Source organism: Cinclus cinclus, chromosome 2, assembly GCF_963662255.1.
Source record: "Cinclus cinclus chromosome 2, bCinCin1.1, whole genome shotgun sequence".
Taxonomy (NCBI): Eukaryota; Metazoa; Chordata; class Aves; order Passeriformes; family Cinclidae; genus Cinclus; species Cinclus cinclus.
The window spans coordinates 50,634,046-50,647,620 of record NC_085047.1 but is presented as its reverse complement, the minus strand read 5'-3'; the positions used below and the strand labels follow the sequence as shown (position 1 = coordinate 50,647,620).

Below are 13,575 nucleotides of genomic sequence, written 5' to 3'. Positions count from 1 at the left end.
TGCCAAAGAAACATTTTCTGTTTTGGAGGAGGTGGAGTCCCTGGGCTCTCTTAGTGTAGAGAGTAATACAAAGAAGGGCTTGATCTAAATCCTGGAATTTTCAGACACCTAAGTGTAGATCCTGGAATACCATGACAAACCTTGGAAATGCAACTGTGCTCATACGTATGCGTGACAGTAATTCCAGACACAAGCCATGATTTGTTTGTATATGTGAGAAATATCTCAGCTGAAAATTTCCTGGCAGGCAGCATGTCCTTTCACTGGTGACATGCACTGTCCTGCCCTCACAAATTTCAGAGGCAATCAAGGAGGTTATCTGGGCCTCAATACTAGACACCATCCTCCTGACTCAGGCTGGCAAGAAAGTTCTAACACTGGCTATTAGAGTTATTTGATTCTAGAAAAAAATTGCCTATAAAAACTCTAAGCTGCCTCCTGCCTTCCATTAGAGAAAAATTTTGATTCTTATCCAAGTGGACCTTAGTAATTTTTTAGATATCCTTCTAAGGACAGGTTAAGGACAAGGTTTCTCCTTTTACTGAATGAGAATGTTTCATGCCAGTGCAAATGGAACCTATTTTATCCCACTAAATATTTTCTGATTTCTTTCTTCAGCAAAAGTGAGCAGCAATTAGTGATTCATAAAACAAAGCAAGCGAATTCTATTAACAGCACAATAAAGGGAACTCATTATACTTATCCATTCCTCTACAAACAGACAGTAAGAATTTTTAAATTAAAGGTAGTACGTGGCAACCTGCTGCAGCCCTTAGATGCCTTCAGCCCCTCAGATACCTTTATTGAGAGTGAAAATGTACTCAGCAATTCTATTGCAAAATTGGGTTACAGAGGGGTTTTTTGTCTTCTATTAGGATCTTGCAATGGAAAGTTTGACTCCTTGTATGCAAATAGTTTATATGATGAAGCACATCAGCCAGTATACCATTTCAGTGTAGGATTACAAGAAACTATCTGGATGACAGAAAGAAATGTTTTTGTTCTCTGACAGAGGCTACTGCATCAGATAATCCCTTTTTGGATAGGAAAAGGAATTCTTGGGAAATAATAGGAATTTTGTCCCAACTGCTGTTTAGAAAGCTGCTATAGGAATCTTATCTCTGAAAGTTTGTAATTTCCATTACAGTTTGTATGAATTTGTTGTCAAAATAATTTGTTGACTGGAACAGCTCTTGGCCTTAAACCTGACATATTTGTGGTCTGTGTCAGATTTCACTTGCGCAGATGAATATATGTGGTGGATGATAGTTCAAGTATGTCCTTAAATACATAATGAATTTTCAGTAAGAAAGAGTATTTCTGTTTAAAAAAAGAATAGCAACCTTAACATGCCTTTAGTGCAATATGAATTCTGTTGCTGCCAGATGTAACAAAAATAGCAGCAAGATGGAGTTGTGGTAACGCATCATTTGGATAAGAGAATTCCAGGACAAGGAGTTTCCACTGTACTTGTAAAAAGAAATACAACTGTTCTCAGAATTTTTTTTTTTTTTACTCTTGTACATCTGACCTGCTTTGAAGAATTGTGGATTCCTCTCTTGTTCTGTGTGGTAACTATTGGGGTATTATCTGGGCTCAGGAATCCACACTGCATTAGCAACATTTGCTCCCTTCCTGAAGCAACAACTAATTCAGAACTACGTGGAGAAGAAGACTTCTATTTCAAGGGCTGCCTGGGCTGCTGGGTGCTACCACAGGAGACAGTTCTCTTTGCCCCTCCCAATCTGGCAGGAGGTGTGAGGAGACACTCGGCTCTGAGGCAATGCCATACAGTCAAACAAATGTTTTTAGGAAATAAAGAGGGCATTACAAAAGCCATGTCTGGTAGACAAGCTATTACTCGGGTTAATGCCTTATCTAGGGCATGCCTCCCCTTGCAATACAGATGGTTTCTTTTCTTTGGTTTTGAACAGGTTATAAAAGCTTATGTTTTTATCACAAGCAATCCTCCATCTAACAAGGAGGAGGTGGACAAATCTACCATAAGCATATTACTATGCACTACAGATTCTTGTCCCTTCTTGTCTATTAATAGCATTAGCTACTTAAGTTTGAGCATGACCCTGGACTTAATGAGTCACCAGTTTAACATGACTAATGCCAAGTCAGATATGCTTCTAGAATGAGTGTGCTGTCATGATGAAAGTTTAAACTTTAAAAATTAATCTGCAAAAAATCTAGCATAAAACCAAAGTAAGCTTTCAGTAATATGTTTGTATGTTGATCTGATTTTGGTTGTGGAGATTGGGAGTTCTATTGCACAACTGAATAGTGATTTTTCCTCATCTGTAGATTGAGATCTCTCAGTAGTTTTCTAGAAAAAATTATAATTTTTCATGAATGGAGCATATGTAAAATTAAGTAAGGAGCACTACTTGTCACTGTAAGATTTGGATAATAACATAGCTCAAATGTTTTATTTTGTGCTAGAATCATACCCCTTGATGATAATCAAGGACCTGCCTTTGAATAAGTTAAATACAAAATTTTATCTGAATGGCAATAATTGAAACTTCTACCTTGTGCTGAGAGCATTTATTTTATAGTCTTGATTTGTGGTACGGTGTCTCCTTCTGAAGTTACACCTGTCTGTTTGGAAGGGTCATTGTTGCAATACAATTTCCTTTGCTATTCTTAAGCCCTGCCTGTCTCACAATTTCCCTCTGTCCCAAGCACTGGAGACTGAACCAGGATTGTTAAAGCTCTAGGCTGTGTATGGCTTTAACATTCAAGTGCAGGTTGCCCAGAGGGGCTCTTAACCTATTTGGCTTTACCAATTGACAGTATATCCCACAGCTGGTTTATAAGAGACAGGGGCACATTGTTTATCCTGGCCTGGGGATTGACTAAGAAGAAAAGAGGAAACATTCTGAAAGCTGGGGAAAAAAATTTAAGGCCACAGCAGGCTGAATAAGATGGTTTCTTGTCTTTTGCTACACCACCAGACTGGCAGCTACTCTATGCCCATATAAATATTCTCCAGACATGACTCAACAGAGCTGTATTCAATGTAAATACAGAGGAAGGAAGTCAGTGCTTACAACTCTGTCATCCTGCTGCTGGTGGTGCTATGTGAGGAATGTGTCTTAATTATAGTAAAAAAACCTGCCTGGCTTGCTCTTGATACAGTGGGTAGCGCCAATCTACAGCAAAGGGGAACCATGCAGAAAAGAGTCTCTACATGCATGTCTCAACCCATTTCAAGGGGAGCAGGATCACGAGCAATGCCCTTTGTGGAGGTGGTGCAGCACTAGTGACAGGATAAAGAGCACTGAAGGGAAAACAGAGGGACAACTGCTGTCCTAAAGGTGGGAAAGCAAAGGAGAAAGAATTTGAACACTTACATTTTTATAGCATTTCCTTATTACAAATATAGTTTTAATAACCTTTTTTTTTATTAGGAATACAAGCTCCCACTGTGGAGAACACACTTGACTCTGGAGGGCTCAATGTTATGAAGAGCTCTTCATTGGAAGAGCTGATAGTTCTCCAGAGTACTTGGACTTGAAAAGACACTGAAGAACCTCAAGGTCTTGTTTAAGGTTCCTACAGGAGAGTCAATGGCTTTCCCCATCACTTAAGATCATATGTGATTGTTTACTTAGAGCCTCCACGTCCAAGCAAGGTGAGGAATTGCAGCCTGGCATAGCAGGGCTTGGTTTGCTCTGAAGCCTTAAGTGAGTGTGGGAGCAGCACCTGGCTTTTCAGGCTCTTGAGAATTTGTGTATAGCCAGTATCAGAGATGCCTGAGGGTTTTTTATAGATCCTTTGGCAGACACTAGTTAATTTATGTGAAGATGTGGGTACTTTTCTCCAGAGGACCAATCAATAGTATAAGAGGAAATAGTCTCAAGTCAGGCCAGGGAAGGTTTAGATTGACTGTTCAGAAAAATTCCTTCATGCAAACAGTTGCCCAGCATTGGAACAGGCTGCCCAGGAAAAGGGTGGACTCACCATCCCTGGAGATATTTAAAAATGTGTAAATGTGGCAGTGGGGGAAATGGTTTAGTGGTGTGCTTGGCAGTGCTGGATTTGGGGTTGGATTTGATGATCTCAAAGGTCTTTTCCAGCTTAAAAATGATTCTGTGATTCTGTGAATACAGAACTGTCTTCTCCCTGGATGAGAGGGAAGACTGAAGGCAACTCAGCAGGGAAAGGATAAATCTGAGAACCTTGTAATAAAATTTTTGTCCTGAAAGTGATCTGACAGTGGGGGCAGAATATCAAGCAGCTTTATGTTAAAGAGCAGAACTGAACCTTGGACTCCCCCCCAGTAACAACACTGCAACAGCACTGTTCTCCACACATGAAGAATGTTAGGAACGAACTATGAACACAGGAAAACCTTTGCAGCAAGATGATACCATTCAGTATTAGAGAAATGCATACAATTTTGTATCAAGAACCAGATCCTTATATAGCAGAAGGTATCTTACTATTCTAGAAAACCCATTGTGGAGTTAGTCTTCTGATTTTCCTCAATGAGATCTAAATAAATGTCCACTTTCCTCTCACTTTCACAGTGGAAAATCCAACTGGCTGATGAAGGATTCTGCTTTAAGATGTATCACCTTTTGTTTTAGTGTTCAATATTGACTTTTTAAAGTAATTCTATTTTTTTCTGCCAATTTCTGCTTTTATTTCCTAATTATAAATAACAGATGCAGAGCTCCCAGTAATTTGCTGGCACACTTCATCTCTTTGGGCTGTTGGGCAACAAAAGAGCTAGAACACCAAAAAGTTTTTGAAAACTTACCTCGGCCAAATATGTAACCATACTCAAAGTAATATCAGCAAATGCTTCGTGAAGGTAACGGCAAACCACATTTACCCAGGTAGCACAGTCCCTTGTATAGCTGTGTGTTTTATAAAGGGTCATGACATGTGCAAGATTTGATAGCTTGGGATTCTTCTCCTCCAAACAAACCTAATCAAATATAAATATCAATACACATCAAGAACAAGGCAATTGCATTTACAGGGCTTTAGGATGTACAAAACAGCAAATGATTTTAATACCTGAGCAATCCTTTCGGCTATATCTTTACAAAACTGGTTTGGGCTGTCAAAATGCTGAATTAAATGGGGCAGGAGACACAAAACATTCAGTGGAAATCCTAGAACAAGAAAATACAGAACAAAAAAAAATATATTCTGGAGAGCAAAAGCCATAGTGATCTTTAAATTGGTGTTTCATGGGAGGTCACAGTTTCAATATTACATTAGCCATAAACTCACATAGACCCTGTCAAGTTGGTCACACCACTGGCCATACCACATTTGTCTTAAAGGGGCCTTAATTTGAAAATCTAGTACGTCATTTAGGCAGCAATACTCTTGTAAAGCATGAACCTATTTCTGCAAACACTACTGTACATTCCTGATAGAGATAATTTTTATCTTTTCCACTTAACTGCCTTATTGACAGGCTTAACCAGTGGCATTTTCACTATAGCTGCTAAAACACAAAATGAAATTCACTGAGTACTGATTAATAAACAACTGTTCTGGTCAGCTGCCAGGCACAGCTTCAATTGTTTTGTACTGTTCAAGGCAATAATAATGCAGAAATTCCGGGTGCTGTAATTAGCTTAAGTGCTGTCTGGAAATGGGATTCAGTTCTTCTGCACCAACTAACTCATAGCTCAAGGTAGCTGATGAAATACCTCTAGCAGCTGTAACAGAGAGGTATAACAAATACTGCTCTAGTTTAGGTGAGAGCTCAGAAGTCAACTAATTGTATCTGGACACAATCTGCTTTTTGAAAAGAAATAATTTTTTCAGTGAAAATAGTTTTCTAACCATTCATTCCCTCTCATTGAACACAACTAAACAAGTTGCTGAAATGAGGATCATGGTTTCCCTACTCCCCCTCTTTATTCAGGGAAAAGGAAAGATACCTCCAGATGCTACTGTCACAGCAATTCAGTGTGTGAATTGCCCAACCAAAGCCTGGAAAATGGGAACCACACAGGTGCTTAGAGATGTGCAGGCTGTTCATAACATTCATCCCTTTACTCTGTGTCCAGGCTTGCTATGACTTATTTGTAAAGCCTGGACATTTGTCTTAGTATCTGTGTTTCTGACCAAAAGAGAGGAGGAAAAATCTGGAACAATGCAGAAAGTGTCTTCAGGAAATAGAATTAAGAAGCGGCTACAACCTCAACTAAATGACGGGGAATTTCAAAATGCTATCTTATTTCCTTATAACCTCTTCTTATAAGGTCTCTCTCCTCACTCACTATTGTGCTATTGTAGTTTATCTAGAGTGTACTAGAGTTTTTTATATTTATATTTTTAGAGAAAATACCATGAAACACTAATTTAAAATCAAGCAATTTAACATAGTCTAAAACAATTGAACAGAAAAACTGACCAAAGTAGGTAAGAGAAGTTTTGACACTATCTTCTTACATGTTTACTGTGTCACCAGTCAGAAACTTTATATGCTGCTACAGCCCTAGAAATGAAATGCTGAATAATACATGATTTCTCTCCTCCAAAACCTTATTGTGCAATGGATTCACTTTCTAGAAAAAGGCCATTATTTCTGTGAAATTTCAAATAAAGCTCACCCAGTTCAAAGCAAAAGTACATTATGCTATATTTAAAGAGAAAGAAAAATTACTATTTTTGGGTTTGTTCAGATAGCTGAGTGAGGTCTGCCACCAAATGTCAGTGTAACAGAAACTGAAAGAGAGGAAAGCATAATGGTTTTACCGATAGCTTGAGAGGAATCCACCATGGATATTCGAGACACTGGCGTCAACAAACTGAAGAGCTGGAGTGTGAGGTCAGTGGTAGTAAGGGAAGTGAATCCTTTCAGGAGTAGCTGCTGAAGTCCTGAGAAGTCTGCCCATTTCAGCTGCCCTTGCAGCTTCTCTAACTTCTCCCGGTTTTCAGCTTTATCTAGTGGCAAATGAGCCAGAAGTTTATTCAGCAACCGCAGTGCCATTAGGTACTCAAACTCAAAATCTGATTCCATCAAAGCCACAGCAACCCAGAAGATGGTGGCCAGTAGGTTGGTTGGATTGTTAATATGGGATGGATCGGTGAGGCTGTCCTTTAGAGAGGACGAACTTCTTGTTTTAGAGGACAGGCCTTGCTGGGTGCATGCTTGAATTCTGTCCAGTGTGGCACTGCGTGGTGGGTCCGAGGACTTGTCCACATCTCCAAACTTTTTGGGTACAGAGAAGCTCCTCTGGTGTCTACTTCGCTCAGCAGTGGCTGTGTTGCCACTTGCAGAATTCATATTCAGCTGCCCCGTGCTCTTCCGGTTTGCGGTCAGTTTGGTGTTTGATGTTAAATCTGGTGAAGATGAACTGAAACCAAGATTTATAACATCCATTAAATTGTGTGAATGCACAGCTTGAAAGGGTACATATCAGATGGAAGCTAAGTATTTATCAGACTGTAAAAAAAAATATTTAAATGGGAGAAGTAGAACACCAAACCATCTATTGCAGCCTGCCTCCTTTCTTCCAGAAGACAGACTCAGGCCCACAGATCTGACAGAGATGAGATTCACATGGCACCGCACCAAACCACAGTAGGATAGCCTACAGACTACATAGGCAGGAATGACATGGGGATAAGAAATATACAGCTGTGAAGTAGCTTATGGCAATTCCCAATGGGACCCTGGCAGAACTGAAAACAACTCTGGTCTTTAAAATGCCCTCATCAATGGAGCAAGCCCTGAACTTGGCACAGCTGGCAGGCAAATGCACAATTGCTTGCTGGGTAACGTGAGAACTGCGGGCAGAAAACCAGCATATCTTAAGCAGAACCACAAATATACCCCATTATTCTCGAGAAACCAGTCATGGGGTTGCCCAGGCTCTTGCAAATACAGGTCCTTCTGACATTGCATCCTATCCTGGCTGTATCCTCTGACCTCTCCAAGATGGTTTACAGAAAGTGTAGGTATTTCAGTTTCCAAGACTAATGCCTCCTCATGGACTACCATGCAATGATCCAGATAATGCCTATCAATTATCTGCATAGAGGAACATGCTGTGTTGATACAAGCAAGGGAAGTTTGTTCTGGAGAGCAGCTAATTCCTGACTCTGATCATACACTATGAGTCTCTACTGTCTGCAGTAGTTGAAGAGAATCTTATCCTAGAATTAAGTGTCAGGGAGAAGTATATTGCATCCCACTGCTTTCTGGAGTGTGTCCTACTTTTTGTTCCATCTTTCTCTTTGCTCTAATGTGCACTAAAGAAAGATAAACAGCTCTTAGTTTAGAAAGTAGAAGGCACTCCTTGGGTACTGCCATTGCACAGCACCCTGCTTGCTAGCTTCAGAAAGGACTGGTATTTTTGTGATGCAGGTAAAGCATGGTAAATTATGGATATTTAAAAAAAACTATTTACCTATTCTGTTGTTACTATTAGGAGTCAGATAGACATTCATCTCCCTCAGTACTATTAACAGCCGTGTTAGAGAGGGAGCCTGTGACTTCTCTCTGTGTACAAAGGCCTACTTTCAGGCCAAGGGTTTCACAAAGATGGTCAACACATCAAGCGAAATCCATGTCTACACAGGACAAAATTCTCCCTAATTTTATTGAGAACAAACCATGATCACTTATTTCTGGAGAATACTTCACTTGAGAATGACACACTGTATGAAACCAGTATTACAAAACCCACGTTCCTTCCCAGATATATTTTCAGGTTTATGACACAAAGGTGCAAAAATGCAGTATTTTTAAAGGATGTTAAAGTAGATTATAGCCAAATGGCAGCAAGGTAGAATTTACAACACATTGTAAAGTTTTATTATTTCTATCAACATTTCAATTATGGCAAAATTTGGCTGAAATGTGCTCATAGTCTGGTTCTTGGAAGGTTAAAAATGAGCTCAGTCTTATCAAAATTATTTTTTTGCTGTTAGGCTGCAGAATTGCACACTCAATGTTATGAACCATTGAAAAAAATACATTTAGGAGAACAGATTCTTACCGTGATAGCACTGTCAAAAGATCACTGTTCTTCAAACAGTCAGAGAGATTATCCACTGCAGCTTCCAAAGTAAGTAGTGCCTCCATTACATACCCCTATCAATGCAGGAAGTTAAGCATTTTAACAAAGACATTCAAAACAGTAATATTTAAAAATCTTCAGGTCATAAAACGAACAGGCACCTACTGAAAACATGTAATTTCTCCTGAAAAAACCCCCAACATTCACATCGAAGCCACTGCCCTGAACATTAAAATGTCACCACAAATGTGTTTTATTTTCTGCCTCTGAATGATCTATGAAGGTATGCAAAAAGGGCACATATCTCATCAAGGGATTGGTAATGACACACTGAACCTCTGACTTGCAGGTCACTGATTTAAATTCTACACAAGCAGTTGTGACAGAGTATTACTGTCATCTTGTGGCAGCTCCATTACCTAAGTAAAATGTGGAGGTGATGTCAGTCTATTTCTTACTGAGAGCCAGTATTTCTGTTTATTAAGTCTTGAATCTTACAATAAATAGTCTCTGATTGTAAAATTTCAGTCTGTTTAACTAAACAGAGTGAACATCATAGTGCTGTGAAAGGTCTGTATCGAATTAAATCAACGTAATCTTTGTATTATTATGGATGGGGCAGATTTCTTTACTCCTAAACATGATAACATTTGAGGAAGGAGACAGCGTCTACTTCACGTTGTGAGATTACATCACCAGACAGATGATGGATTCCTTAAGACCAAATTAATGAAGTTGGAAAATATGGTCATCACAAAGATTTAATTTTCAGTGACAATTACTAAAAATTTCCAGTTGTTCTCTTTAGAGCTATATAAGATTGTAACAGCCTGACGAAGACTCAGATTAGGTACATTCAGCAAACTCAGAAGTAAACTTTTCTAAGACCACATTCTACTCTTCACCACATGACTCCAGAACATCTTGTTAAAATGGTAATTTTAAATTAAGTATGCATTGAATCCACAGTTCTAAGAAGCAACATTTACACACGCATACCTGAATCTCATCTCCATGCTCTCCAATAACTTCCACCAATCTTGACAGGAGGTCAGACAATGCATGTGCAGAAAGGGGCTGCTTTAGGGCCCTGAATATCTGGAAAGAGCGACCAGCATAATGTCTGGAAGAGCTTGAAAGAGCTGTTTGTAAAGCAACTTCACTCAGATGCTGCTCCAAATGAAAACCTAAGCAAAAGAAGAGGATGTCAGGCTTTTTCCCCCATTTTTATTACAGACTTTACTGTGGGTCATAAACAGGCTGAACCTACTCTGTGAGGAGGATATGCTCGTTAGCATATGCTGCAAACACTGAGAAATGGAGGTGCAGAAACGTCTGTGCTTTGGAGAATTTTACATTTATTTCACACAGAGCGCAAGAAAATTAACTGAATTAACTGCAAAACAAAATTCTGAGTCTGAAATTGATAATCTGTTTTTTTTTGGTTTTTTTTTGTTTTGTTTTGGTTTTTTTTTACAATTCTGGACAAACTTTCAAGCCATCCACTATTTTTGCTGGCAGCAACAGTAACTTCTGAAAACTCCCAAACCTGAAGCCAAATTGAATTAGGAGTATTTCTATTAGCTTCAGAAGGCTTTGGATAAGATCTTTAATATAAATACTAATGCTGCATTCTGCTTTGATCTTCGAAATTATTTAATTAGTGACTGTGCTGGTTTTCAAAATGCAATCAGCCCATTCTCTATATTCTAAAAACCATAATAAATGAAAACTAAACTTCTATTGCCAGAAGAAATGTAACAAAGTATATTTACTTAGTAGCTGTGATTACTAACAGGACACAGAGGAGATTTTATCTGGCAGAATCAATCAAAAGGCTTTCTACCAACAGCTTTGAAGAAATATTCAATTCAACATTTAGCCACAGTTTAATCCACCATGACTGTTTTAAAACAATTCTTTCATATGTCATACATTCTTGTTAAGACATATTTACTGTGCTTCTGCATAAGCAGATCTACTAAGTCACAGGATAAACATTAAGTATCACTGAGAGGGAAACTTTTTTTAGTTATAAAAAGGAAATATTTACTACCTGACTTGGAATCTTTAAATACAGATACAACATGGCGCAGAAAATTGGTGAGCTGTTCAGCACTCTTGGTGTTCTGATTTTTGGGAGTGATATCTTCATGGCACCAAAGTGGACCAAATGCCCTTAAAGAAATACATAAAGTGCAAAATTTCTTTGAATTATCTGAAATAAAAGTAATCAGTTAAAAAAATGTAATTTGTACAGGTACTTAGATATTTACCGGGCCGTGGCCTGGTAAACATATGACCAAACAGAATTTTAAATACATGTAAATAAATATTCCTATGCTGTATTTTAAAATATAAGCTATGCTATGTAGAGAGCAGCATAAACAAATTCCTGCTTTTCATGTGACATCGTGCCTAGAGTCTGCTGGCTGTCGCTGGTAGTTAATGTTAGTTTCACTATGGCTTTTCACTATTAGCTGGTCACGTTATATCTTATTTTATAAAAATGAAACTGGCTTCATCTATTAGTTAATTTCTGAATATAAAACTATCAGTCAATTAAATATTTTATTTCTGTCAGGCAAGATTTTTTTTCAGGTTTTTTTTCCTGACACTTTAGTGCTTTTAGGTACCTACCTAGTACTATAAATATCAATACAAGAGGAATGGGGTCTGTAATTACTATTAAAGCTCAGTCCTCTTCCTTTAAAGTTCCTTCATGAAAATATGCAAGCACTCCAAGTACAAACATATCCTTTGCTTATCTGCATTACCTGGTCGTCAGAAACTCAATTAATTTGTTTGCTTTCTCATCTGATTCAGCAGCAGTGTCCATGTCCTCAACTTCTTGTGTAATCTGTGGGAGATTTCCACTGCTGCCTCCCAGACTGATACTGGAGGAGGTGGAGCTGGAGCTCAAGCCGGAGTCTGGCACTGGAGATGACTGGTATTCCCGCAGAAAGTCAAAGCCACCTGCCAGCCAAAAGGGGGGAGATAAAGATGGAATGCACTTCTGGGCCAGCTTTGCAGATGAAAGTGTCTGCCAAGCAGCTCTTCCAGAGTCAGCAGCAGCTGAAACCTTCCACTGGGAAACATGGGGAAAACCTGCAGAACACAACCACCCCCAAACACTGATGGGAGTGAAAATGGTACTTTGTTTCTAAATGTGTAGAATCCAGAATAAAATGAAAACTATCAAAGTCAAGGTTTCTTTTTTTTTACTGCACAAGGACAACAGTACTTGGAAAAGAAACATTCTAGGGCTTCTCTGGGCTAGCTGATATAATAAAAAACTGCAGGGTGGAATTTTTAGAACAATTATGCTGTCCCAATTTTACAAATGTAATGGAAATCAAGACACAAATGTTTAAGGCTTCTGTTCAACACCTTTAGTAACTGTACCCACTGGACTAATCATACAAAATATTTTCAGCATTAGGATGAAACACTTGAGCAAGAGTTCTGCTAGATCAAAAACTTGCCACAGTTTCAGTGCTAAGACTAGAAACCCAGACCTGTTTTCTTAAGTTTAGACCTCTAGTCATGTTTAGGCTGTATTTACAACAGAAAAAAGAAAAAGCCTTGAGAGAAAAATGGGAGCAGGACAAAATCCATTGCAGATCAGAAGACTCAGGTTGGCTGCCTGACATTATGTGGAACAAACCTGAGCTGAAGCATTTTCAGTTAGGATTTTTTGCTATAGCTACTCACCCATACTCTCACTCCTTATATTAGCTTCTCAAAAACCAGTCCAAAATATGAAGTCTTGGTAACTTCTTGAACTCCAGAGGACCAGACTTAGGGTACCAATTACATTTTTTAGATGCAAGAATGAAAAGAGTTTTTCACTTTGGCAGAAAAGCAGTAATGTAATTTTAATGTAAGAATTTTATTCTGTATTTAATAATTCATAGATATGCACTGGGAAAGAAATCCACCCAACTCAATACAGGAAATTCATGAGATAATTTTTCACTGAAGTTATTCAGAATGAAATTTCTTTGGCCAAAATAATTCATCAATCTAAAATACCTATCTCTTCATCTTACTACTTTAAAATAATTTTGTCGTGTCTCAGAAAAAATATTAAGTTATCATGTAGTATTTTTTATAAAGCCAAATTACTTATTGCTTCCTAAAGAACCATGGAAATGCCACTGATTTGAGAAACTTTACTTTTCATTTTTCACTTTATGGTAAAATTCCTCACTCTGTTCCTGACAACTAATCCTACATCTACAACCCTATATTGGTTCTGTGATTCCTTCAAAACTGAACAGTACACTTGCTTTTAGTAATATATGGCAACACTAAATCTAACAAGCAGCTTTCTACAACTTGGTTCCAACCAACTCCTTAAAAACAGGTAAATTCCTAAAAGTAATAGAACATTGACCTCAGCAGAGGTCTGATAAAAGACTCTTAATGTAGAAACAGATTTCAGGACAGAAATGCAATGTATCAGTGATATAAAGGAGGGTGTGTTTGAAGTGAAATTTAATGATGGAAAATCTGAGCTGCACATTCTTGCTGCTCTTTCTGTGTCGGAACTATTTATTAA

General features: G+C 38.3%; 1 protein-coding gene across 1 annotated transcript in view; it reads right to left on the bottom strand.

Moving 5' to 3' along the window:
- Positions 1–13,575, bottom strand: part of FRY (FRY microtubule binding protein) — a 154,659-nt gene that overhangs the window by 33,681 nt on the left and 107,403 nt on the right. The window contains 7 exon segments of the mRNA XM_062514919.1: positions 4,778–4,948; positions 5,041–5,138; positions 6,742–7,343; positions 8,991–9,085; positions 10,011–10,198; positions 11,068–11,189; positions 11,789–11,987. Of these exon segments, the coding sequence (XP_062370903.1) occupies positions 4,778–4,948; positions 5,041–5,138; positions 6,742–7,343; positions 8,991–9,085; positions 10,011–10,198; positions 11,068–11,189; positions 11,789–11,987 (1,475 nt within the window).